Here is a 27,262-nt window from a genome sequence, read left to right as displayed (position 1 = left end):
AATAGTTTGTCATATTGTAAGACGACATGACCGTTTATGTATATGTTGTCAAAACAGTTCTTGTTCAGCACCTCTGTTCTTAGATGACAGATGGTCACAGAATCCGAGGTTTAATAACATCAGTTGTTGTGTTTGCAGCAAAAAGAAACTCTGTGCAATATATGGCAAGTGGACTGAGTGTCTTTACACAGTTGACCCCGCAAATTTTGATGCCCACAAAAAGACAGATAAAAAAACCGCAGAGGAAAAAAAGAGCAACAAAGAGGTAAGAAATGTTTTATATCTGAAACGTATCCTCTAATCGGTTTTAGGTATATGTGAGGTGTTGCATGAGATGGTGACTTTTTACTGTCTGTTCATGTATTTCTTTTGTAAGCAGAAGAGGTGTTTGTATAATCTATTTGGGCTAAATACAATCTAGTTTATCTAATTTGACAGCAAGGTGAATCCAATGTGGTTACAGAGTTAAGAACTCCGTAATGCAGAAAATCCGACTTTGTTTCTCAGTTGTCTCTTTATGCCTTTTTATCGGTCTTTGACCCTCACTGACATCCTAGAGGTAGTTTAAAGTGAGGTTCTGAGAAATTTTGCGTTATAGTTTATTTACCTGTAGCAGTCAAAGGATGCAGTCACTGTTTTTGTTGATTTTAGAATATTAAAACAACTCAAGCGGAAAATGTTTAACAGCTAAAACATTATATTTGCATAAATTAATCATCAACACTTTCACATGAGACTGTCGATAAGTTTTTACCTGTTTTGTCAACCAAGTAACATCGGTATTACCCCCGTGAGGTTTCACTTCATAAAGCTGCAGGCTATGGCAGAGTATGTTACGATAATATTCCAACAAGTGCGAAATTCCCCAAAAAAAAAAAAAAATTGCAACAAACCTAAATTGCCATGGGTGCATTTATTTTCAGCAACTGAATTCAACTCTGACACAAGGTGTATTCCAGTTGCATGTAGTTCAGCCTTGCAAGGGGGTTGCCGAGACTTAAACAAGCGGTTTATGATCCTCTTCAGAACTTCAGCCCTAGATCCATTTGCCACATGTAAATGATGTTTCCTGCTGCTTATGCCTCAATTATGTGACATGTCAACACAGCAGATGATATACATTAAACACCCTACAAAGTCTATAAACTGAAAAGAGGACTTAATTTTGGGGCTTAATAATCCTTACTAACACCTACTCTGACATCTCTGATTCTAGTTCACAGAATGCAGAATTTGGTTTGTAGAAGAGGGAAATGTTATATAATGAAATCTCAATTTACAGTGAAATGGCAAAACAAACTGAAAAAATGACATTTTGTATTATAGTAGGTGAATTTTGTGTTATATGGTTTTAATTCTCAATCTTTTTCTAGCCTGGGTTTTTTTCTTAACAGCAGTCTCTTTTGAAAATATAGAAAATGTATATCTGCTAATGTAGAGTTGCATCCCACATAAATTAGAGTTTTCACTCTGAACTGATTTAAATAACCCTTTTGAATTACTGTCATGACATCTGTCTAATTACAGCTGAGTGAACTGTAAATGATAATATCAGAGATAAATATCCGAAGGAACTTTTCTTTTAAAAGGAGATCCTTGCTCTGCTATGAGTTAGACATCTGATGAATCACTTTTTATTTTATTGAAGACAGTTTCTCCTAATTCTTGCTGAATGTTTTCCTGTAAAATAATGTGGATATTCTCACAATCTCTGACAAAAATCTCCGTTTGATGTTTAAAGTGGCAGAATCTACTTTGACTTCTCTACCATGAGACCTTGCTCTGTTTGCAGGAACATAAGCAGCAAGGAATGGTCTACGTTCTCTGCTCTCTGTCCTTCAGGTGTTAAGGTGTCAGCTTTGTTCTGCTTCTACTAAATTACTTGTAGAAAACATCTGGGAGTGACAGTTCTGCTGCAGCTTGGCGACCTTGTGTCTAGTCGCTAGGCACATTGTTGATACAAGATGTTGAGATCAAACTGTCTGTTCTTTAGCAACCTGCCATTTAAAGTAATGCACACTGCCACCAAGATTTATTGCCTCTACTTAGCTATCACCCTTCAGGGGATGATTTAGGTTTAGTCTTCAAATGGGGTAAATAACTGTTAATCAGATTAAGTGATCTACTATTTTGACTGTTTTAAGTCTACAGCTGAATTCCTTTTGGGGGCGCCCCTACTGTGAGCCCCACCAGTCAATACAGTCAATTTAATTTTCTTGGTGCCTGACCATTGTTAAATTCTCCATTCAGCACAATTTGTTTTACAGTTAATAATTGAACCAACAATTGGTTAAAACCACTATATCGCAGAATATAATTTGCCGGACAATCACATTGGTTATTTCACATTATTTAATAAATTAATAGCACTTTTTATTTTTCAGTATTTAATTTTCATGGTTGGGCTATGAAGCTTTCTATAAAACCCAGAATAACACAGGGTGAAAATGATCAGACAGGATGGTCCACCATTTCTTTCTTTTTATGTAACTGTTTTGGTTCTGGTAATATTTCTTTAAGTTGCTGACACTTCTTTGTAGCTGTTCTTAAATTTTAAACACTTTAGAGGAAAAGGGCTATTACTTGCTGATTTATTTAAAACCAGTTATTGTGAGCAAGAAAGGTATTCCCAGCTCAGATACCGTAGCAGGAAAGTAAATTTGGACACCATTAATTTTTAGACTTTTGGGGTCTTCATCAGTATTTGTACAACTTGTGCATTTGTCAGCCTGTCGTGTGTGAATTCAGGCTCTCTCGGGCGGGGGTAAGTCTATCAAAGGAGGCTCTAAGCAGTCGCATACATCACTTATATCTCAGGCCGATTCTGACGGCATGTCCGCTTCCACAGCCTCAGAGCAATGTTGATGAGGAGTCAGAAGAAAAGCCTCCACCTGATGCCGAGACGGTCCAGGTGATCCCAGGAAGCGAGCTCATCTGGAAGATAGCTCCTCGACCTGAAAACTCGGCCAAGGTGCAGTATAGTCTGAAGTAAATATAATACTGAGATGTTTGAGCTGAACGTTCGGTATTATATACTCTCTGTTGCAGTTCTATGCATTCTCGACCTTCGCCATGCAGCTGAATGAGCTGGACAAGAGCATGAAGGGGGTCCTTCCTCCCACTGACAGCCGCTTAAGGCCTGACATCCATGCCATGGAGAATGGAGAAATAGGTACTGCGTTGTGCCCTGACCTCATTTTCTGTGCTGCTGCAACGGTTTAATTGCATCTCTGGAGGTGCTGAGTTTTCTGCCTTTATGTGTTCTAGATCTGGCGAGCACAGAGAAGAAGAGACTTGAAGAGAAACAGCGGACAGCCCGTAAAAATCGCTCCAAATCCACAGAAGAATGGAAAATTAGGTTGGTTAGAAATATGATCGACACTTTGGTTTTTTGCTCATTTGCCATTTTGTAGTTGGTTTAGCTCACCATCTCTCCCATGTTGTCATAAACTATCCATTTCCATTTGCAATGAGAAGGAGCTCTGCACTTGGCCCAAGGTTTGGTTCAAAGCTTTGCTGTTGTTTCTTGCCATGGTTTGCTCTGGTGTGAAGTGTAACTCTGCACCACCCTCTTCAGGGTAAAATGTAGACTGCGTCTGGTGTTTGTGGATACCTGTTTTCAAACAGGAACATTAAATATTCTCGGCTGCATCTTAAACTAAAATAGTAATTTATTTCAGTAACTCAATTAAAAAAGTAAAGCTTATAGATTGATTACACACAAAGTGATATGTTCTAAGTGCTTTTTGACTGCTTTTACAGCTAATGGATACCCACTGTTTCCAAAAATTGAATAAGACCTACAGCATATTAAATGTATTTTTACTACAAAAATGTGCTGTGAGGGTCATGTTATGGCATATACAATCATGGGGAAAACTGACTTGCTCCACAATTCTCATAGCTATGTAAGCTGGCTGTTCAGAGTTCTCTATCCATGCATATTAATAGAAAGTTAAGTGGAAGGAAAAAATGTGGTAGAAAAAGGATGGATAAAGCTAAGCCCCAGTGACAGTCTATGATGCATCTTCATTAATGCTGTAATTGATGCAAAAGGAGCAACAATCAAGTATGAAGTGCATAAAATGTACAGTACATGGTCAGGTTTTGCAATAGTATTGAAATTTCTATATGAAACCTTTTTTTATTGTCTTATGTAATATTCTAGTTATTTAAAAAACAATTTGGGGCTTTTATTATTAATTAATAGAAATAAACATTTGAGCTACATCAGTCTCCATGTAATGAATCTGTAATAAATGAGTTTCACTATTTAGTGAAAGTGAATTAACTTTTCACTGATATTCTAGTTTATTTATATAGACCTATATTTTTTGCTGTTAAATGAATTTCTTAGCATATTCTATCTTTCTGTGTGTGTGCAGAGGGGAGAAAGTGTTCTTTCCTTGATTTCTGTTTCATCATCAACCAGTTATCCTACAGCGCATTGCTCATTTGAATATCATATATCATTTTTTTTATTATTGTCATCACCCTGTAGGTGGTTTCAGCAAGGATCCAACCCTCACAACAAAGCTCAGGACTGGCTCTGCACAAAAGGCTACTGGGACAGGAATTACACCCACCTGCCCGACATTTACTAAATGTAAAACATGCTCAGATATATTTATGGATTTCCATTTTACTACCTTTGGACATCTGCTGCTGCTCTGGTGATGCATTACCAATGGAGGTAATGCATCACCAGCAATGGAGTCTCTGTAGAAAAGGAGATAATGTTTGTGGCTCAGTTTGGGAGGAAAGTAGATCTGTGTGAACAAAAAAAAGCACACAAAACTCTCTCTTTCACTGATGTAAATGTATTAGCATGTAGTGGAAAGACTAGAACGTATTTTAAAACTATTGTGTGTTAATGGAGTGTTTAATCAGCAACCTTAGTATAACTCAAGCATGTTCATTATTTCTAGGCAGCCGGGACTCGTCAGTGGAGTGACCTGAGAGCAGCTCTTCAAGCAGTTTAGCCTGAGCTAATTTCCCCTGAACAAAGTTTTGGCACCGATTGACACTTGTTTATGCATATTATTATGCTGTGCAGAGCTTTAAGGTAGATAACTGGGATAGATTGCCGTTTTCCCACTTGATGCAGTAAGTGGTGCAGATTTTTGGTGTTAACATGAATGTGTTCCAATTTTTTGCCCCCTACTTATATTAAAAAGTTGCTTTATATAATTGTAATGTTTCTACATATACCCTGATAAACATGTCTGCTTGCAAAATATTGGATTCTAAACAAGATTGATAGTTTGGTTTGAAAATAAAATGATAAAACATCCTAAATGTGTTGTAACCATATGTCATAAGGTTAAAGGACTACCTGACCCAGTGGCAATCCACTCCATTCCAATGACAGAAGGAACCTCCTCTCCAGTCAAGTCTGCTGCAGGTTTTCACCTGGCATTGTCTTGTATTTACCTCCATCCGATTCCAAGTCAAATACATACATCCCCATTGATCCTGGTTATCAAACATTGCAGTCAAATTCAGTTTTATATTTAAATCAGTTAAAACGTTTTAGCATCCCCGCAGTGAGGATGGTGTTTATTCAAATCAGTTTTGTTCTCGTCTTGCTGATTTTTTTATTTAACCAGGTAAGTTATTAAGACCAGATTCTTATTTACATTAACAACCTGGATGCGGATGAATGCTCGACTTGGCCGGCCTGTCAGGTTTAGGTGAGTGTCCATTTCTGGCTGGGTTTGCAGCTGTTCTACTTACCGTTTTCAGATGATGGATCGGACTGTGTTCCATGAGATGTTTACCTCTCCTTGAAATCTCTCCTTGACCTGTCTGATTCGTTCCTTGGTCTTCATGAGGCTGTCCGTTCACCAACCTTCTCTCACAAAGCACTGAGGCCTTCACAGAACAGCTGGATTTATATTCAGATTCAATTAAATACAAGTGGACTGTTTAATATTACGTTATCCACTGGATTCATGTTTAGGAGGCTTATTCAAATGCCCACCACACTTTTGAGATTTCCGTTTACACTTTGAAAACCATCCACCAGTTTCCTTCCACTTCAAAATGTGCTACTAGGTCTGTCAGAAAAAATACTATATATGTTGCAGTCAAGAACTGAATATTTCTCGTAATATTTATGGGTGCTTCATATGCACAGAGCATTTTCTAAAAAAATGTTTTATGATACTGCCATTTCATCTATGGCTTAACACATTAATGGTAAAGTTTATCTTAATTACTCAAGTTTAAAAAATGACTGTTACTAAAAAACCAAAGTGCAATTGCTCTAAAGAGATATTCCATTTACAGTGTTTTTATTAATCTTATAACAAATGTAAAGTAAAACCTGTTCACAATATAGAGCATTATTGTGCATTTACACCACTTAGAAGTGGACCAATCTCTGCACATTTACTAAACGTATTTAAAACATTTACACCCAAAAAAAAAAAAAAAAGAACTCTGCTCCAAGTAGGACAAAAAAGTCACTTATCTTTCAAGTCGATGGATTAGCAAACTCTTTACAACACAGATGACAAGAAACCAAGACTAAGGTCATATCAGCTTGAAGCACAAGAGTTAATCTGTTGATGTGCTAATAATATTTTATATGTGCAGTCTCTCTACCTGACATGACTTGCTATGTGAGGACAAATTTTACAAATCTGCCTGATATGTTAAAGGTGCAGACGTTTTTATTTAACCACCATCTACCTTTTAAAACAAACCACCCGTAACATAAAAAAAACGATATGTGCTAATTTATTGTGCAGTACAGCAACTGGTATGTAAAACTTGGAAGGTTCCTCCCATAAAAAGCTTTTGTATGGCGATGTTTTTACCTCATAACATTGAAATAAAAACACAATAAAACAATAGGGTACTTTGATTTTCTGGGAGCCATTTTGATTAAGGTGCTGATCAAACATCAAGGCTGGTCTTCTCCTCTCATACAGGCGAGCGCTGAGTGGATACGTACATGGAGTCTGTTCTCAAAATCATAGCCAGCGTAGTCCTCCTGCAAGAAGAGATCCAGAAAGAGTGAATTAGAAAATTCTTCCTCCTTTGAAAAAAAAAAACCTCTTTTAGCAAATAAACATCCAGTAGATGTACAGACTTGGCAGGCAGGCTAGGAGAGAACACAGTAGTTTTAGCCCTCTGTCTTTTCTTCAAGGTATTATTAAAAAATGTTCTGAATATATTTACAGTTCTACTTCTACTTGGAACAAACTACAACAGGCCCTGAAGCTGTGCAGCTTAGCTGAACTGAAGGTTTTTCAACATACTTTAAGGACACTGAAGAAAGCATCTCTGGATGGCTGTTTCTGTTCTAAATGTTTAAATGCTACTTTCTTATTTTATTTTGAGTTAATTGTTGTATGAATTGCACTAACGTTTGTCCATTTTAACATATTCTTGTTAATTAAAACAAGTCGCTCTTCAAAATGAGAGCCGAATTAAGACAATTTTACTCTGCAGTGATGACAGGTTTAGTTGACAACGGCACTCTTGGCGCCAAAAGTTTTCACTAAGAGAAAAAGATTCACTTACCTTTTTTTTTATTGTTTTGAGTATGACTGTTACACTAAGGGTCTACTAATCATGCTATATGCTAATACAGAATGCTAAAGGCAATTTAAAATGAAAACTCTAATAATTGTGTCCTCGTTTCAAAATAGTGTGGAATCCTGTCCGTCTGCAGAGCTGTGCAACACCGACTGCTTTCTCACACACAAGATGTGAAGTCACCTTTGATCCTAATGTAAATAATTACTGACCAGTATTACAGTTGGTAAGCTCCTGTAGAAGTGCCAGTTTTGCTCGCTGCTTCATCTGTCTGCTATTTATTAGAAATCTTTATTATATTAGGTCTACAGAAATGTATTCATAAGTGTAATTTTGCGGTCCCATGATTCTGCAATCTGGCCCTGACCTTTCCAGTTTCAGGGACACAATGACTTCAAAGAGCATCAGGTTTAATACACGACCAGACCACTAAACCATACACCAACTTCAGCTTGAGTGGAGCAAAAGCTTTCCTGTTAACAGGGTCATCTGCTCTAGAGAACTGAGTGTCTTTATGTCTCTTATTTCTGAACAGCAAAAAAAAAAAAAGAAAATTAAAGGTCTTTCAAGTCTCTGTCTGTCTGTCATTTTCTACCGCTTATTCCATAGTGGGTCGCGGGGGAGCTGGTGCCTATCTCCAGCAGTCTATGGGCGAGAGGCGGGGTACACCCTGGACAGGTCGCCAGTCCATCGCAGCTTTCAAGTCTCTTTTAAACTAAAATATTTTCATTACAGATTTTTCAAACAGCTTCAGTTATTGGACAATAAGAGTGTGATTGAGGAGTTAACTAGATTACGAATCTTAGAATTCATGTAGCAAAGGAGAAAAAGTAAATGAATCCTTGAAGTACCTTAGCTTGAAGCATTAGCATTCGGCCCTTTGCTGCAGTCTGGGGGGAAAAAAACACAAAATGAAATATTGATATCATGTGACTGTGGGATGAGATGAGAAAGAAGACCTCACTCCACAACATAGACAGAAACTGTACCTCTGGAGAATTTAGCAGGACACAGCCCAGTTCGTAGCAGGAGTAGGGCTGCACGTAAGAATTGCACTGACGTCCAACCTCGTCCCTCGCAGCCAGATGAAAATACTGTTGGGAAAGATTTGTAATTACACGCTGGAAAGAAAACAGGGTTAGCTAATCACCATAGCATCCATTTATAGTGGGCGCTAATAAATGCATAGATTAATGACAACTCGGTAAGAGCAGCTAATAAGTGAAGTGAAGCATGCTGTGAGTCAGGAAAACATTGCATTATTTACTACACGTGTACCTGCACAGCATCTTTAGTATTAAGGAGACATCTGCTTATGGCACCAAGAAGCAGGTTTTTCAGGCCAGTCCATGATGCATCTTCCATCTCCTGCAAAACTGAAACAAAAACAACCACTGTGCTTATGTTCCAAAACGGAACAGCAATCGGGAGATAATTCGAGAGATAGTGGTCTTTTAACCAGATGCCATATTTTACAGTGTTTACCATGAGTCATCGTCTGCAGCTTGGCAGAGGAGCAGTTGGGCAGGGCTTTCCACAGATACAGAATCTCAATCACAGACAAAATGCAGAGCTCTCTGGATAGGCCTTGGCTCCGGAGCTTCTCAGCCTGAGGGAAAATGTTAATAAGTACAAGTCAGTGATTCTTGTTGCATTTTACGATGCAAAAAAAAAAAAAAAAAACAGAAAACAAGCCAGATAATTGCTCACCCTCTGCAAGGAAAACACCTCTATCTGATTATTCTTGCGTTTGAAAAGTGTTTGAACATCTTTGAAGGTTGCAACAGCACCCTCCAGGTCACCTGTGCCCCCCTGGCACACTACAAAAGATGGCAGATACTACAAGTTAAAGACTTCAGACAGAACAAATCACCGTGCCTTAGAAAAATATTCAGATTCCTTCAATGTTTTCCCAGTTGGTCACATTACAAACATATTTTAGCAAGATTTTTTGTGATGGACTAAGAAAGGTACACATAATTGTCAAGTGGAGGGAATATAATACAGTGTGACGTGCATCTGTATTTTGCCCCTCTTTACCTTGGGACCCTTAAATGAAGCACAACCTATTGCGTTCCAAGTTACATAAACATTAAATAGAGTCCACCTATGCAGACATTTTCCTCAGTAATAATACGCCTGCACATCACCCTGACCACAGCATCCAGACAGTGAGTCATGGTGGTGGCAGCATCATGCTGGGGGACTGCTTTTCTTTAAGAAGGACAGAGAATCTGGTCGGAGTTGTTCAGAAGATGGATGGAGCTAAATAAAAGATAATCCTGTGAGAAAATTGAGAATGGTACCGAGCAAGACAACAAGCTAAAACATACAGCCAAGCTACAATGGAATGGTTTACGTCAGAGAATAATAAATTAAAATAGTCCAGACATGAATCGAGTTGAGAATCTGTGTTAAGACTTGAACACTGATTTTCACAGATGTTCTCTATTCCATCTAATTGAGCTGTTTTTCAAAGAAGAAAGGACAATTTCAGTCTCAAGATATGCAAAAGCTGAGGGAAAATGGTTATTGTTAGCCTCATAGCATAATGGTATAAGTCATATTTTGGCAAACATAAGGCTAAAGATATGCCAAAAGACCTAAAGGTTTAACTGCAGCAAAATGTGGTTGTATAAGGTTTTGACCCAAGGGAGGGGTCTGAATGTATGCCACACTTTTCAGATTTTTATTAGGAAAAAATTTTGAAAACCATGCCTCACGTTTATTCCACATCCCAATATTGCCTTACTAAATGTTGGTCTATTAGATGAGATTCCAAGTTTATGACAGTAGTAAAAATCCAGGAGTATAAATAGTTTTGCAAGGCACAATAAGCCTTATTTTAGGCTCAGTATTACCTCCTGTTAAATAGGCGTAGTAGCACTGGGACCAGCGAGACTCTGCCTTCAGTCGCTCAAACGCTCTGAAGGCCTCACCATAGTTCAGTTCGATCATGCTGCACCAACCTGAAACAGCCAAAAATAAAAACTTAAGAATTTACGGCCGACGATCGCCGAGCATTGAGGTTAGAAACCTGTGGAGGAAAAATATTACCTATTTCATATAAACACACATGTTGAATCTCCCTCTGGTCAGAGGCCAGATCTAAGGCTTCATTGAAGGATGTCAGGGCACTACTGATCTGGCACTAGAAAAAAAAAAAGTAATTTCATAGTTTTAGCTACCATGTGCTATCTCAAATCAGGAGACATTGACAAGTAGAAAGCAATATTTTGGTTTTCTTTTTGGATGTCTTTACCTCAAGGCGTTGTACTCTGCCTTTGAAAAAGATGAAGAGAGAGGATTTTGGGTAGGTGGCCTCCCTCTGTTTAAGTATGCATTTAGCTTCCATTAATCCAGCTTGTGTGTCTGAGCCATCCAGAGCAAAGAAAGGCTGCACCACTGTGTGGTACCACAGCAGGGCCAGGCTGTAATGAACATAAGGAAAGATAACTCCTGATTTTAATTAAAAAACCTAAATTAAGAAATGATTCAATAATAATAATAATAAGACATGACTTGGAAAGCGATACAGCAAAGCTCCAGTCCCTTCCCTTGGCAACACATTTAGCTTTTATTTCTTTGTTTAGGAGTTTCTATCAAAATGTACCACTTCAGCTTTTCTGTTACAGCGCCTTCCAAAATATTTTTACCCATCTCTCTTCCCCCCCCAAAATAATATTGGTATAAATATAGTTGTTCTGTGAAGGCCCTGTAACTGACAGGCTAAAGGATAAAGAATGCATTATTCAGAGAAGCATTTAAGAGGCCTGTGGTAACTCTGGAGGAGCTGCAAAGTTCCAAAGCTCAAGTGGGAGAATTTGTTTACAGGAAAACATGTTGTCTATGTGCTCCACAAGAAACATACTGCATAAAGGAAAGAGGTGGAAAACTAACATTCATACACATCACCATGAACATACCATAAACAGGACCCCTTTCAGATCAATGCTTCTTGATCTACACGTGTTCCTCCCAACCCGAGACATGGAACAGGGGCTTAAGTCCACCAATGTTACGCCCCTGATTCATGTTGGGAGTTACTCACAGACCCATAACTACTCTGAACTGTAGCGGGTAATACGGGGAGAACATGTTTGACATTTAAAGCACCGAATGCATTTGAAAACCCTGGAGGAGCATTGCAACATAAACTCACCACTTTGGGGGTTTTCCCCTCAGGAAATCTTCCATACATCTTTTGCATTGCCCAGGTGAATGCTGCCAGTTGTAAACCACACCCCTTGGGTTTTGTAATCCCAGACAACGCTGTGTAAGCACACAAGGCCCATGATCTGGACAGATCAACTGGTATGATGTGAAAGGACAGGACAAAGTTATCCTTAAAGGGATGGTTGTGCTCTTTTTACAGAACTGTGATCTGAAAGAGGCTATTGTGGTGGTGGCAGCATCATGCTGTGGGGTGGATTTTTCATTTGCAGGGGACAGGGATGCTACACATACCAGGTAGTCTGCAAAAGGCTTATATATATATATATATATATATATATATATATATACACGGTGTATATATATATATATATATATATATATATATACACACGGTGTATATATATATATATACACTGCTCAAAAAAATAAAGGGAAAACTCAAATAATACATCCTAGATCTGAATGAATGAAATATTCTCATTGAATACTTTGTTCTGTACAAAGTTGAATCTGCTGACAACAAAATCACACAAAAATCATCACTGGAAATCAAATTTATTAACCAATGGAGGCCTGGATTTGGAGACACACACAAAATTAAAGTGGAAAAACACACTACAGGCTGATCCAACTTTGATGTAATGTCCTTAAAACAAGTCAAAATGAGGCTCAGTATTGTGTGTGGCCTCCACGTGTCTGTATGACCTCCCTACAACGCCTGGAGATGCTCCTGATGAGACGGTGGATGGTCTCCTGAGAGATCTCGTCCCAGACCTGGACTAAAGCATCCGCCAACTCCTGGACAGTCTGTGGTGCAACGTGACGTTGGTGGATGGAGCGAAACATGATGTCCCAGATGTGCTCAATCAGATTCAGGTCTGGGGAACGGGCGGGCCAGTCCATAGCTTAAATATCTTCATCTTGCAGGAACTGCTGACACACTCCAGCCACATGAGGTCTAGCCCTTCTCTGGAGGGCCATGTGCCCCTCCAAAGAAATGCCACCCCACACCATTACTTACCCACTGCCAAACCAGTCATGCTGAAGGCAGCAGGTCGCTCTCCACGGTGTCTCCAGACTCTGTCACGTCTGTCACATGTGCTCAGTGTGAACCTGCTTTCATCTGTGAAGAGCACAGGGCGCCAGTGGACAATTTGCCAATCCTGGTGTTCTCTGGCAAATGTCAAGCGTCCTGTCAACCCCCATTTGTGAATGTTGGACCCTCATACCATCCTCATGGAGTCGGTTTCTAACCGTTTGTGCAGACACATGCACATTTGTGGCCTGCTGGAGGTCATTTTGCATTGCTCTGGCAGTGCTCCTCCTGTTCCTCCTTGCATAAAGGCGGAAGTAGTGGTCCTGCTGCTGGGTTGTTGCCCTCCTGCGGCCTCCTCCACGTCTCCTGGTGTACTGGCCGGTCTCCTGGTATCGCCTCCAGGCTCTGGACACTACGCTGACAGACACAGCAAACCTTCTTGCCACAGCTCGCATTGATGTGCCATCCTGGATGAGTTGCACTACCTGAGCCACTTGTGTGGGTTGTAGAGTCCGTCTCATGCTACCACGAGTGTGAAAGCACCACCAACGTTCAAAAGTGACCAAAACATCAGCCAGAAAGCAAAGGTACTGAGAAGTGGTCTGTGGTCCCCACCTGCAGAACCACTCCTTTATTGAGTGTTTTGCTAATCGCCAAAGATTTCCCCCTGTTGTCTATTCTATTTGGACAACATCATGTGAAATTGATTGTTAATCAGTGTTGCTTCCTAAGTGGACAGTTTGATTTCACAGAAGTTTGATTTACTTGGAGTTATATTGAGTTGTTTAAGTGTTCCCTTTATTTCTTTGAGCAGTGTATATTCCCGTTCCACCAGAACAACGAGCCCATTGAGCCACAGCTACGAAGTGATGGTTTGGATTAGAGGTAGCCAACTCAGAGCCGTTAACCTGGATGTTTTAGATGTGCCTGTGCAACAACAAAACTGAATTAATTAATGGCTGAATTATCTCCTAGTTAATGAGTATTGACTCAGGGGGTTTCACAGGTCTTAACAACAATAGAATTTTTTACTTCCATATCACATCTATGCATTGACCCGTGATGGCGTATCAAATAAAATTCCAATACATACACTGACGTTTGGGCTTGTAACATGACAATATGTTGCAAAGTTAACTGGGTAAGAACACTTCTGCCAGGCGCTGTATTCACAAACATACTCACGTAGCTAATGGAGCCTTCATGTCTTTACTTTCACTGGCATACGTGAGCGCTGAGAGGCCTTGATGGCGATCTCCGGGAAAGCCCAGCAGGTTAACGATCTTCAGCAGGTGGGGCGGCACCATGGAGATACACAGGTGGAAAAGGCCATAACCAAAGCTCACAGATCCTTTCAGCCGGTCAAGAACCTCTGGGCTGATGCCATCCAGTCTCTGAGACTGACTTGGTCTAGTTGAAGAGGATCGGCTGCTATAGGAAAGATCTGAGGTAGATGGCAGTGAGGACACTGCTTGCTGTTCAGACGCCCTCCTGCTGTTGCCTTCTTGTAGATGCGTGATGTCAACGTAACATTTGTTATACATCTTCCAGGCTTTGCGGAGGATCCAGCCTCCTTTGATATATGCTGAAAGGGAGTGAAGGCTGAGCTCAGTGAAACTCACTTTGGTATTTTACTGAATTATTTTACTACTCAATACCTGACAGCTCTTGTTTTATGAAAGACAGAACTGCAAGGTAAACCTGGCAGTCTGCGATGATGATCTGCCGCTGCAGTCGGTCCACAGCAGCCATCCTCGACCTCTGGGAGTCCACCTGCTACAGCACACAACACTTATCTACTCCAACTTTCAGGCAAACTGCAATAATTCTTCAGACATTTATCTACAATTAAACATATAGATTAAGTAGGATACTCACACTCCGCTTTATCTTGTTTTTAATGGTTTCTATAACACTGGCATTTTGGCTCTCACACAACCTCTCTGTGGATTTGAGGTCCTCAAAAGCCATCTGCATTTTCTCCTCTTCAAATGTCAATACAGCATTCTATAAACAAAACACAGCCAGATGATTATTTCTTAAATGTAACTTAAAGCAAAAACATTTGATTCTTACATCTTTGGATGAGCAGCAGAGCCCAGAAAGCAGGAAATAAAACTGAAATCCTATAAGTGCTTTAGACTTTAAATGGTATAAAATATCTTGTATATTCTTTCAGAAAACATCTGCTGACCTTTATGGAGGGCTTCATTACATTAAACAATCGCTCTCTCCAAAATAGATTTGTCCACAATATTTAGCTGGAGCAGCAATTCAGTTTCTTTTTTTAGTGTCGGAGCCAAATGAGTGACAGATTGTTTGTCAGCCTTGTGTAACTTCTCTTCTAACCAACTGTAGGTTTTTCTAGGGCAAGACAACATGTTGTTGTAAGAAAACTAACTTTAAATGGGCTGACAGAGTTTGAGTGATTTTACAGATTGCATATTTAGAATAAAGTTAACACAGCAACTTCATTGTAAACGCAGTTAAACCCTCCAGAGTGAATTCAGCCTGGTTATGTGTAAAACTTTCAGCTCCTTCCAATCACTGTAACTCTTTCACACAACCATGGCATAGTTTGCTAATATAAAGTAGACTATACTGGTGACACAGTTGTTGGAAGGAATAGGACTGACGCCACACCTTTTGTCTTTTGCATTACAATTCACCTCTGTGGTGTATTACAGACAGACTGGGCTTGATACAGAGCGACTTTAAATCCCCCGGGTAGGGTACTGGTCTGTTAGGTCTCTAATAGTGAATAGTTATAACATAGTGCCAGGTTTTAGAAAGACTTTTAGTTTCTATGTGATACTTTACTCCAGTTGATTGATTGGTGATTAGGCTACTGTGTGTGCCATTCTCTTAAAAACAGCTTTTTATTGACATTGTGGGTAACGGTTTTAAAAATGAAACAAGTAATATAACCAGGGTTAATTGCTTAAGTTTTGCTCTAAAAAATTGATTCACCTAAAGAGTTTGTAACTTTTTTTTATTGTTAATGTTTTAAAGTGTATATACACTAAAATGAACTGGTTTGATGAATGGTAACACACTTGATTGGCTCCTGCAAGGTCCAGATTCCAGTTGAAATGGGAAATAATTTAAATCCCTTTTTTTTCCTTGTTAGTGGTTTACTGGTTGGGTATAATGCACCTTGGGTGGAGTTGAGCTTGAAAGGCGCTTTAGAAATGAAAAGTTATTAACACGGCAACTGTGTTATTTTTTTCACCTACATACAGACCCATTCAAAAAATTAGAATATTGTTGAAGAGTTCTTTTATTTCATTAAGTGAAACACATTATATACACAAATGGATGTTTTCAAGCCTTCATTTCTGTTAATTATGAGGATTTTCTCTTTACAGCTACTGAAAATACATTTAAGATTACAATATTACATCAGACCAATAAAAAAACGTTTTTTTTTATTACAGAAATGTGGGCTTTTTGAAAGGTATCTTTTATTTATTTATTATATACAAACCATGGGCTGTAGCCATTTAACTATAACTCCACGGATGCAGCAGGCGCTGCTAAGCTAGCGGCGCTGTACGTCCTAGCCAACACCGATGTTCGGTTGACTATATAACGCGGCGGGTAGAGCTGGCTGAGTTGCTTCGTCAAAGGACCACTCCCCTCGGGGACATCGTCAGCTGAACATCGGAATTGTGAAATGATTCTTTGCTTGCTTCAAGCCCAGCCAATGGCCCGCCCCTGGAAGCCATACACCGTACTGTAATTGGTAGGTTCGTTCAGCTCTGGCTTACACAATAAAAGGGACCTTCCACACGCAATGCGGTAAAGGGCCATTCATAAAATCTTACGCGCCCCACGAACATTAAACTTTCATATCAAGGTGGGACCACAAAATATCTTGCCACGAGCCCCAATTGGCCCACGTGCCGCGAGTTTGACACTCCTGCTGTACATGATCTCTGTATCCTTTGAACCTTCTTTTAATGCTCTTTCACATTAAATTGTCTTGATGCAACTTCTTGGGTACAATTTTTTTTTATTTTAAGATTAAAATGAAAATGTAAAAAAGGAACAGGATGTCAAACTAAACATGCTGACATGACAGTTTGCTTCTCTACTTACCAGAAAACTTACAAAACTTGCCCCAAAACTCATCAAAGGACTGTGGTTCCTAAAAAAAGAAGAAATAAAACATAAGCAGGGGGCTTTGTAAAAATACACTAGATTTAAGCCATTATTGCAACAAGTATGTTTCACAGCCCAAACAAACACTGCTACCAAGGCATAAATGCATCATAATGTTTTTAAAAACAGGCTAACCATATCTGTAAAATGGCTTACTCTGGCATGCATTTGAGTCTTTCACTTCCCTTCATGTTTTTTCTTGCTGATGCTGCCAAAGCAGGATGACACTAGGTGCTCAGAGCAATTAGTGGGAGTTGTGACATTTTGCTTTTCACCAGGGGTCAGGACACATAGGGGCTGCCTTCTGTGGCATCAACATGTAGGCTTAAAGCATACCCTTTGCTTTAAATAATAATAAGCTCTTATCATAACAACACAACATGGCAGCACAATGAATACCAAGTCTGAAACCAATAAAATGGACTATACTTCAGAATGTTGAGTTAGATTGGAGTTTTTATTAGCCTTCTAACTCTGATATAGTTTTATTTATATTAACATCTAACAAAGTGTTTTAGATCAAGTTCAAGTTAGCCAAAAGGAGTGTATGTAAATGTATACGAGCTCATAGAAAAACTTGAGTTGGGACAAGCATTTCAGGAACGACAGCTTGTTAAACAAGCACTTAGAGTAAAGATTGTTGAAACAACTACAACGCCCTGCCATCAAACACAAATAAGCTATTTTATTAACGTGTCATGTACTATTTGACCACAAACAAGTCAGTCTGGCTGCGAGTCTTTTCTGAGGGCATTAAACAACACTAATCCAGCTTGTGACCCAATCATAAGGAGAAACCCACCAAGTAGGACTATGATGCTGGCGCCTATACAAACCAAAAGCAAACATGACAACACAGACTATGCCAGTTAATTTTATGATTTGCAGGCAGTGGTTGATCATGAAAGCTGCCTGGAGACCCACACAGACCTGTGCGTCCTGAAGAGCTCATCACTTTCCTTAAATCCGTTGTTGAGCAGCATATTGATTCCTTTCAGAGCCAGCTCTGCGTCGTTTATAACCTCCGTCTTCTCCTCCTCGGAGCCCCTGGGAGCTGGCTGCGTGGGGTCCGCCATTAGGACACCAGATGCCGCCGCCGCCGCCGCCGCCGCCCCCGCCGGTGATAGGTACCCGAGAGGTTGTGTAAGGACGGTACGGTGATTCTGGATAGTTTACTTACAGTCAAAACAGTCTCAACCCGTGGCGCAGTTCTGGACGGTCACCGTCATGTCTGTGCTGTTTATATTAGCGGGCTAATGACCCAAAGAGACGACATAACTAGCGGCAAACAACTGTGAACGTGTGGGCTGAGCGTCGCTTCTGTCTGAAGGGTTGTGCCGCTGTGTTCCGTATTCTGCCGCCTGCCTGACCGTCGGTTTGTGTTCCTGTGGAGACAGGAAATGTGCTGCCTTCAAGTGCATCCGGAATTATTCAAGTCTTGGTTAGGAAAATAGAAACCCAGCAGAACACTGCTCTGTAAAATTTAACACATTGTTTCAACTTAAAAAACAATAAGTATTTTTATATAGTATTATTATTATTATTATTATTAATGTTATTTCATCTGTGCATGTTTTCTCATCAGGATCCAAAAACTGACTAGCATATGTAAAAATTCGGTTTTCTTTTCAAATTAAAATAGTAAAAACATGAAATCGCCACCAAACGGGCCAATTTCTCCTATATTGATACTACTTATACCTTAGCTTGCACTTTGCAAAGGGTTGATGCTTGCTTCAAGCCGTCATGGTACTGCCCATATATGGTTGGCATACCTGTTTTTTCAAGCTCACAATTCAATAGAAATGGGACATTTTGTTTAAATGAAGTACTTATACCCGTCCTAACTCATCAGAGTTTTAATATGTGTTCCCTTTCTGGATTTGATCATCAATATTTGTTTTGTGGTGAAAAAGTATGTGGGGTGGGAAACCTTTAATTACAGGATAAACAGTGTCTTCTATAAGATAAGTATTACTGTGTAGAGTATGAAAACAATGGGACAATTTATTAACTAACTATTTTTTGGTTATTTTGTTTTGTTATTTTAAATATGAAAAGAAAATCAAACAGAATGTATGTCTACACATAATGTCTTAACACAAAAGACAACTTTGTTTTAATTTAATATTTTTGTATTTTAAAACAAAAATGAAATGACAACTTGTTTTTCTGTCTTTCTGATAACGTACCTGCTGTCAAGTCAAGTTGAGATGTATCACTAATTCAGCTTGTGATGCAGATTGTTTTCTTATGTTTATTTTGTTATATTTTACCTGTTTTAACTTGTAAGTCAATGTTATTTCAACAATACTTTGTCAAACGGACAGAATATTTTGTTAAAATTACAAACTGGCAAAACTCAGTTTTAGAATGTAGAAATATCTATCTATCTATCTATCTATCTATCTATCTATCTATCTATCTATCTATCTATTTATCTATCCATCTCAGTTTTTATTTTATCTTTTATCATCTGAGTCTTCACAGGAAGTTTTATGTTTGTGTTTAAGAAGTTTGATTATTTCATGCTAGTTTTGCCACAGAAACAAAACCAAGACTTAATATCCTTGTCAACAGCATTGTTATTTTAATCATGGGGGGTCAGGGCTTGCTTTGGATCATTTATTTAGATAGTAGTAGTATACAATTTCCTGTTTCACTGTATGACCCAATTCACTACTTTAGCCACATAAACTGTATATGTGTAAAATTTGCATATAGAGGTATAATGTTCTGATTACTATGTTGAAAGAAAAATAATCCAGTGCCACCTTAAGCACAAATCAAATCATCTTTTATTGCCACATCAATTATAAAAACAATGATGGAACGGGTTTAAAAATCGGTCATAAGGCAGGAATGCATGTCCAAATATGTCCAATTATACTGCATTTTATAACACGTTTCTTAATAATTGTGGTATGAATGTAAGAAAACAGAGAAGTAAACACCTGCTGGGAAATTTAAGCAATTATAATACATTTAGTTCTCAGCTGAATTGCTCTCAGCTCTTTATTAATGGTCCCAATTCATGATTAACCACAACTGTGAAACCTATGCTAACTGCATACGTTCAGGCTACTTAACAGAAAAAAAGAATAAATAGAAATTAAAATGAATGCTTTTTTACGGTTTGAACAGAAGGCACAGAAAACATCATTATTTTCATGCAAAAGGAATGCAAAATGGGAAGGTAAATCAGACCAAACGTGAGGATCACATGTGTTTTAAACCAGTTACAAAGCAGAACTCTACATGCAGGGAGGTGGAAATAAATAGATCATAGCTTGAAGGCCCCTGAAACAGCAATGACTTAAGCACCGTAGGTGTAAACACAATCATTCTAGAGTAAAATTTGGAGTCCAACAGAAAAAAAACTGCAATCGAACAACAAAGCAAGTAATCTTCATCGCATATGCTGCGCCATCTTAGAAGGCAACACTTGTTTTCTTAAAGTGCTGGGTTGTTCATAAAGAATTCCCCTGATTAATCAGTCACAAGTCTATTCAGTAGCATTTGGTTGTTGACAATCAATGGAGACACACATCTGGTTGTGTTACAGTTAGAAAATGTGTCCATGAATTGGTGCCATGATATCTGATTTTATCACAAAATAAATACCGAAATGTTATAGAGCAGGGCTAAAATTATAAACCTGTAAGCTGCTGCTTACACCCCTCCATACGCACATTTGTTCAGACACATCCCACACATTCTGACACACAGGCACATTCTTTTAGCAGATTGCACATAGTTGGTGAAGGACATGGTCCCAAGATTTGCTCAGTCATAACGCGCTGAGGTGTAACTGCTCAGCCCGGACACTCCTTGAGGTTGACAGGGCCAAAAACTCCTGACGATCTGTGAAAGGAGACCGATACGTCGTTGATCTTCATGTCCTGGATACATCCCACAAAGGAGGATTTGACAGGAAGCATCTGTTGCATCAATGACTCTGTAAAAACAAATGTGCAAGTAGTAAACAAATCTGTGCGGACATTGCTGACTGTTTTTATACAATACTTTGTTAAAGTGTTTTTTATATAAAATATATAATTTGTGGCATGCTTTAATGTCGTGCATTTATGGAAACAAAATCTTGTTTTGAAACTTTATATTTAAGTACACGTATTCAGTGTAGAAAAAAATGCAGAAAAAGCATAACTTATTTCTTCCTTCCTTTCTTTGTGCAGTTTGCTGATCAAAAAATATGTATAGTGGAAGACAGAGTCGTCCTATTCATTCATTCAAGAATTTGTACTATGCACCACTCTCTACATAATTACGGCTGTAAGAAGGTATATAAAAATGATTTGTTGGACAAGATGTTTATCTATAATGCTGTTAATTTCCTTAGATATGTAATTTCCTAATTTTATGTATGGATAGATACATTTAAATTATTGATTGCAAGGTGCATTTGCTGGGTAGATCACTTTGTGAAATGTGGGAGAATTCAGGAAGAAAACAGTAGTCATATGACCTACATGTGTTATTATATTTACTGGAAATATGTTTGTTACGTTATTGGCTTAAAACCCTATTACATTGCTAAGGTATTACCTTATTGATTTCAATAGATTTAAAACTGCAAACATTAATTAGATTATTGGCAGATTTTACATTATTGTCCATTATTACAATATAGTATGCCGCAACACATAACAGTGGGCTTACAGCACTTTTGCACATATTTATCCTTTGTTCTTAACGGCAGACCAACCTGGTGCTCCTTCACAGCTGGTTGGCTTGTAGATAGCATGTAATGGTTATCATGGAGATTTGGTGACTTCAAGATGTCACTCTTGACTGCAATTTTCTAACAGTGAGTTTCGGAGATTATTTTTTTTACCTCCTTACCATCCTCCTCACTGTGCACGGTGATAAGATAACCCTAGCTTAGTAGTTCTATTTCTTTAATCAGTTTCTGACTGATAAAGATCAGCACAAGCCTGCATAACTTGAATCTCTTTTCTTTCCCATTTTGAGGAGTAATTCGCCCCAATATCACATTAAACATATACTCCAGGGAGGCACGGCGGGTGGCATAGTGGTAGAGTGCGCGACCCGTATGCGGAGGCCTCAGTTCTCGACGCAGCTGTCCTGGGTTTGAGTCCCGACCCTGGAGGCCTGTGCTTCGTGTCCCCCCCACCCACTCTACATTCTACTTCCTGTCTGCCTACTTTTGAAAAGTAACAAAAAATAAAGGCCACTAGTGCCGCAAAAAAAAACGATTTATACCCTATGGAAACAGTAAGTTATTCATAACTAAATGTTCCTAGGCACCATGATTGACTAAAAATAGTAATGCATAAATAACAATAATGCCTTGGAAACGTTTTTATTCATAGGTATTTTAAGGGTGCCAACAATTGTGGCACTTTTTATTTTGTGGTAAGATCACATAAATACATGGAAAAGTTCTTTATATGAAACATTTTTCCCCACTGTATAAATTTTCTCCCCTGTATTTTCAGAAATTTTGCAAATGTAACAGAGGATAACTATTCTAACACTTTTTAAACATCTGTACCTGAGACGTCATATTTCTTTTTTTCTTCATTCATAATTTATTTTGACATTTAATTGTAATATCTGGGAAAGCACAGCTTTAACAAATTAAGAACATTATAAAAACAAATACTCACCAGGAATGCCACCAACATAAAGAGCGTCTTTGGTCGTATGGAAGGTGGAAGATGGTGGCCCTATCTTGTAGTTGTCTATTGTGTCCACCGATAGTTGTACAACATTTTTTCTCTTGATTACTAGGAGAAAAAATGGCAGAGATTTGATACTAAAACTTACATGGAATGAATAAATAGCAAATACTTTTTGACTGGAGTATTTATATTATATATTTACCAATGTAGCAGCAGTTATAATAACTTTTAGCTGAAGACGTTATTAACCCTTTGCAGTAAAACAATGACTCCTCCGTTTTAGAGGACTCAACTTTACTGGCCTTAATTAACCAATCAAATTGAACAAGGAAACTGCTGAAGCTACAAAAATTTCAACACAAAGAGAAAAGCATCAACCCCTGGATGAGCAGACTTTATCTGTGACAATTTATCTTGAGGAAAGAGACTGATTCTGAAAAAACGTTCTAGATTATTCAATGGTTGGTATAAACGTTTGGTGAAACTAGGGTGTGGGACTCACAACCTGATGTCAGAGGAGCAATCTCTCCTCGAACAAAGACAAAACCAAGGTGATGGTTATTGATCGAAGACAGAGTTAGCACAATCCCATCGGATAGGGTAAAAACTTTTCACTATCTGGTGTTTATATCAGCAAGGATCTGAGTTAGTCTTCAAGAGGGGTCTCAAACTCATTTTGTGGCCCCACCTTGATATGAAAGTTTATTGTTAATGCAGCCTGCGAGATTTTATGGATGGCACTTTACTGCATTGTGTGTGGAAGCATCCTTCATTGCGCAAGCTAGAGCTGAATGAACCTACAAATGCCATGATGTCCACATCATCATTATAGCCAAAAACACAGAGTGCAAAAAGAAAGGCAACTGCTGTCACACTGCTCTTTTTCCGCCATACTGTTGTTACAGAAAGAAGCCGAAGAAATGATGCACATTGCTGAAATGATGTTTTCCGTGCGTTGCTGAAGGCTAAACACTTCAAACTTTATTTCGAGAGTGACACTAAGTGACATGAATATATATCTTGTCAAACACGCTAATCATGTCTTTTTCAAAGCCTGAAGGGAAGAGAAAGGTTGGTGATGAGCACAGACAATTTCAGGAAAAGTGGGAGACGCCTCTGTGTACATTGTTGGGGACGGCGCCCCGACGTGTCTGTCCTGTTTTTTGTGGAATACCTGATGCGGCGCAGCTTCACCCAGAGTCTGCCTTCAGTGGCCCCCAGGTAAATGGTGATTGAGACCCCTGGTCTACAACTCATTGTGAGAGCACAAAAAGACTGTAAAATGCAGAAAAAATCTGGCATGTCAACAGAAATCCTAACCCACTTTGTTTAAAACATTCTCGTACTCGTACTAGTCGTCCTCCGCTTTATCCGGGACTGGGTCGCGGGGGCCGCAGACTCAGCAGAGACGCCCAGACGTCCCTCTCCTCAGACACCTCCTCCAGCTCCTCCGGGGTAGCCCAAGGCATTCCCAGGCCAGCCGAGAGACATAGTCCCTCCAGCGTGTCGTGGGTCGTCCCCTGGGCCTCCTCCCGGTAGGACGTGCCTGGAAAACCTCCCGAGGAAGGCGTCCAGGAGGCATCCGGTATAGATGCCGAAGCCACCTCAACTGGCTCCTCTCGATGTGGAGGAGCAGCGGCTCTGCTCCGAACCCCTCCCGGATGGCTGAGCTCCTCACTCTATCTCTAAGGGAGTGCCCGCCCACCCTATGGAGGAAGCTCATTTCAGCCGCTTGTATCCGGGATCTCGTTCTTTCGGTCATGACCCAAAGTTCATGGCCTTAGGTGAGGGTAGGAACGTAGACCGATCGGTAAATCGAGAGCTTCGCTTTTCGGCTCAGCTCTCTCTTCACCACAACGGACCGGCACAGCGCCCCCATTACTGTGGCAGCCGCACCGATCTCCTGCTCCATTCTTCCCTCACTGGTGAACAAGACCCCGAGATACTTAAACTCCTCCACTTGAGGCAGGAACTCCCCTCCAACCTGAAGAGGACAAGCCACCCTTTTCCGGTCGAGAACAACGGCCTCGGACTTGGAGGAGCTGATTTTCATCCCAGCCGCTTCACACTCGGCTGCGAACCGCCCCAGCGCATGCTGTAGGTCTTGGCTAGAGGGGGCCAGCAGGACCATGTCATCTGCAAAAAGAAGAGACGAAATCCTCTGGTCCCCAAACCAGACCCGCTCCGGCCCTTGGCTGCGCCTAGAAATCCTGTCCATAAAAGTTATGAACAGGACCGGTGACAAAGGGCAGCCCTGCCGGAGTCCTACATGTACCGGGAACAGGTCCGACTTAGTGCCGGCAATGCGAACCAAACTCCTGCTCCGCTTGTACAGAGACCGGATGGCCCCTAGTAAAGGGCCACCGATTCCATACTCCTGGAGCACCCCCCACAGGGCATCACGAGGGACACAGTCGAATGCTTTCTCCAGGTCCACAAAACACGTGGACCGGTTGGGCAAACTCCCATGAACCCTCGAGTACCCTGTAGAGGGTATAGAGCTGGTCCAGTATTCCACGGCCAGGACGAAAACCACACTGCTCCTTCTGAAGCCGGGGTTCGACTATCGGCCGGACTCTCCTCTCCAATACCCTGGCGTAGGCCTTACCAGGGAGGCTGAGGAGTGTGATCCCCCTGTAGTTGGAACACACCCTCCGGTCACCCTTCTTATGTAGGGGGACCACCACCCCAGTCTGCCAATCCAAAGACTTGAAGTAGTCAGGGCAGATCTCATCCAACTCCTAAGCCCTGCCACCGCGGAGCTTTTTAACCACCTTGGTGACTTCAGCCCGGGTGATGAAAGAGTCCAACCCCGACTCCCCAGCCTCTGTTTCCACCAGGGAATGCGTGATGGCAGGATTGAGGAGATTCTCAAAGTATTCCTTCCACCGCCCGATAATGTCCTCAGTCCAGGTCAGCAGCTCCCCAGCCCCATTGTAAACAGTGTTGGCGAAGCACTGCTTCCCCCTCCTGAGGCGCCGGACGGTTTGCCAGAATCGCTTCGGGGCCAACCGGTAGTCCTTCTCCATAGCCTCACCGAACTCCTCCCAGGTCCGAGTTTTTGCCTCTGCCACCGGCCTGGCCGCGGCACGCTTGGCCCCACGGTACTCGTCAACCGCCTCAGGAGTCCCACAAGCCAACCACAGCCGATAGGACTTCTTCTTCAGCTTGACAGCGTTCCTTACTGCCGGTGTCCACCACCTGGTTCGGGGATTGCCACCGCGACAGGCACCGCAGACCTTACGGCCGCAGCTACGGGCGGCAGCATTGACAATAGATGCGGAGAACATGGTCCACTCGGACTCTATGTCTCCAACATCCCTCGGAATCTGGTCAAAGCTCTCCCAGAGGTGAGAGTTGAATACATCCCTGGCCAAGGGGTCCGCCAGGCGTTCCCAGCAGACCTTCACTATGCCCTTGGGCCTGCCAAGTCTGTCCGGTTTTCTCCTCCCCCAGCAGATCCAACTCACCACCAGGTGGTGATCAGTGGACAGCTCAGCCCCTCTCTTCACCCGAGGTTCCAAAACATGCGGCCGAAGGTCTGATGATACGACAACAAAGTTGATCATTGACCTCCTGCCAAGGGTATCCTGGTGCCAAGTGCACTGATGGATACCCTTATGTTTGAACATGGTGTTAATTATGGACAATCCGTGACTAGCACAGATGTCCAATAACAAAACACCGCTCGGATTCAGATCAGGGAGGCCATTCCTCCCGATCATGCCTCTCCAGGTGTCACTGTCATTTCCCACGTGGGCGATGAAGTCCCCATGCAGAATAATGGAGTAATATGCCTAATAAATACATTGTACCTGGACTCTGACTCTATGAAGGCACAGTGAAGACTGCAAAGACAGCCAAAAAGTAAGGGAAAATTTAAAAATACTTTACACAGGGCAGTTTACAAATGCAGATGTATGCATTCTAAGGAAAACCTTTATAATTCAATAGTTACATAAACAAAGACAATTTTAATTATTTTTATATTCTGCTGCTTGAGTCTGAGCTGGTTTCTGTAATTGAGTGAAGTTAAACAAATGGGTAATTGTCTTTTTTTACCTGGTTGCTTGTGAACAGGCTGGCATCAGATTCTCGCTGTGTAACCTTAAAAGCCTTCTCCCACCACTATGCACCACTTTTTAATGTTTTGTGTTTTAATGATATAAGAATACAATTTTGACACTAGTTTAGCAGTTAGTCCACTGGTTTTGAAAAAAATGAACAAGAATTTGAGATGGAACTGGAAGTAGCTGAACAATCACCCAGTTGTGAAACACAGAACCTGACCAGCAGCCATCAAAAGGATGCTACTCTTGTTGTCTGAATACCTGAGGGGCTGCAGCAGTGCATGGATGAGCCCACAAAACCTGGAAGACTGAGCTGACCGAGCAGCTGATTCAATAGTCTATGCCTGGGCGACCCAGATTGGTATGTTGTGTTATTTGTAGTAATTTTGTTGAATATGTAAGATGAGATGACTGTTTTGAAGATGTTAAGCAGAAACATTCATTTTATGGAATATCATGTTTTGAGACTTAATCATTATTTTAATTGATAAGTTTTACCATGCTAATGTAAACAAACATCCATTCCCTTAGCTCTCAGTAGTCATGACTTTATGGGATTCTTCTTAATAGAATTGATTCTATTAAAAATAAAATCTTTGACA

General features: G+C 40.4%; 3 protein-coding genes across 6 annotated transcripts in view; 1 reads left to right on the top strand and 2 right to left on the bottom strand.

Moving 5' to 3' along the window:
* The window catches only part of LOC124870118 (oxysterol-binding protein-related protein 1-like), a 38,263-nt gene extending 32,965 nt beyond the window's left edge, over nucleotides 1-5,298 (top strand). For 2 of the 3 annotated variants that reach the window (XM_047368635.1, XM_047368637.1), the window contains exons 23-27: nucleotides 139-265; nucleotides 2,849-2,971; nucleotides 3,049-3,172; nucleotides 3,268-3,358; nucleotides 4,502-5,298. In XM_047368635.1, the coding sequence (XP_047224591.1) occupies nucleotides 139-265; nucleotides 2,849-2,971; nucleotides 3,049-3,172; nucleotides 3,268-3,358; nucleotides 4,502-4,604 (568 nt within the window). In that variant the 3' untranslated portion in view covers nucleotides 4,605-5,298. The remainder of the gene's footprint in view (nucleotides 1-138; nucleotides 266-2,848; nucleotides 2,972-3,048; nucleotides 3,173-3,267; nucleotides 3,359-4,501) is intronic. The other variant, XM_047368636.1, reaches the window with a different exon arrangement.
* A 981-nt stretch (nucleotides 5,299-6,279) lies between these two features.
* LOC124870653 (tetratricopeptide repeat protein 39C-like) lies at nucleotides 6,280-18,333 on the bottom strand. Of its 2 annotated transcripts, none has more exons than XM_047369475.1 (14): nucleotides 17,855-18,333; nucleotides 16,862-16,910; nucleotides 14,639-14,767; nucleotides 14,419-14,536; nucleotides 13,946-14,345; nucleotides 10,811-10,979; nucleotides 10,606-10,699; nucleotides 10,410-10,517; nucleotides 9,259-9,368; nucleotides 9,034-9,157; nucleotides 8,827-8,924; nucleotides 8,538-8,642; nucleotides 8,400-8,438; nucleotides 6,280-7,000 (listed from the first exon to the last, which is right to left on the bottom strand). In XM_047369475.1, exons 1-14 carry the CDS (start codon nucleotides 17,998-18,000, stop codon nucleotides 6,911-6,913), a joined length of 1,779 nt encoding a protein of 592 aa, XP_047225431.1. In that variant the 5' UTR covers nucleotides 18,001-18,333; the 3' UTR covers nucleotides 6,280-6,910. The 2 variants fall into 2 exon arrangements, with proteins under 2 accessions (XP_047225431.1, XP_047225432.1); XM_047369476.1 differs by having other exon boundaries at nucleotides 14,419-14,533.
* A 1,366-nt stretch (nucleotides 18,334-19,699) lies between these two features.
* The window catches only part of LOC124869873 (laminin subunit alpha-3-like), a 98,494-nt gene continuing 90,931 nt past the window's right edge, over nucleotides 19,700-27,262 (bottom strand). Inside the window, exons 76-77 of the mRNA XM_047368073.1 lie at nucleotides 22,576-22,695; nucleotides 19,700-20,882 (exon numbers count right to left, since the gene is read on the bottom strand). Coding sequence (XP_047224029.1) covers nucleotides 20,740-20,882; nucleotides 22,576-22,695 — 263 coding nt within the window. The 3' untranslated portion in view covers nucleotides 19,700-20,739. The remainder of the gene's footprint in view (nucleotides 20,883-22,575; nucleotides 22,696-27,262) is intronic.

The sequence above is a fragment of the Girardinichthys multiradiatus genome, chromosome 6, assembly GCF_021462225.1.
Source record: "Girardinichthys multiradiatus isolate DD_20200921_A chromosome 6, DD_fGirMul_XY1, whole genome shotgun sequence".
Lineage (NCBI taxonomy): Eukaryota > Metazoa > Chordata > Actinopteri > Cyprinodontiformes > Goodeidae > Girardinichthys > Girardinichthys multiradiatus.
This window is presented reverse-complemented; position numbering and strand designations above follow the sequence as displayed.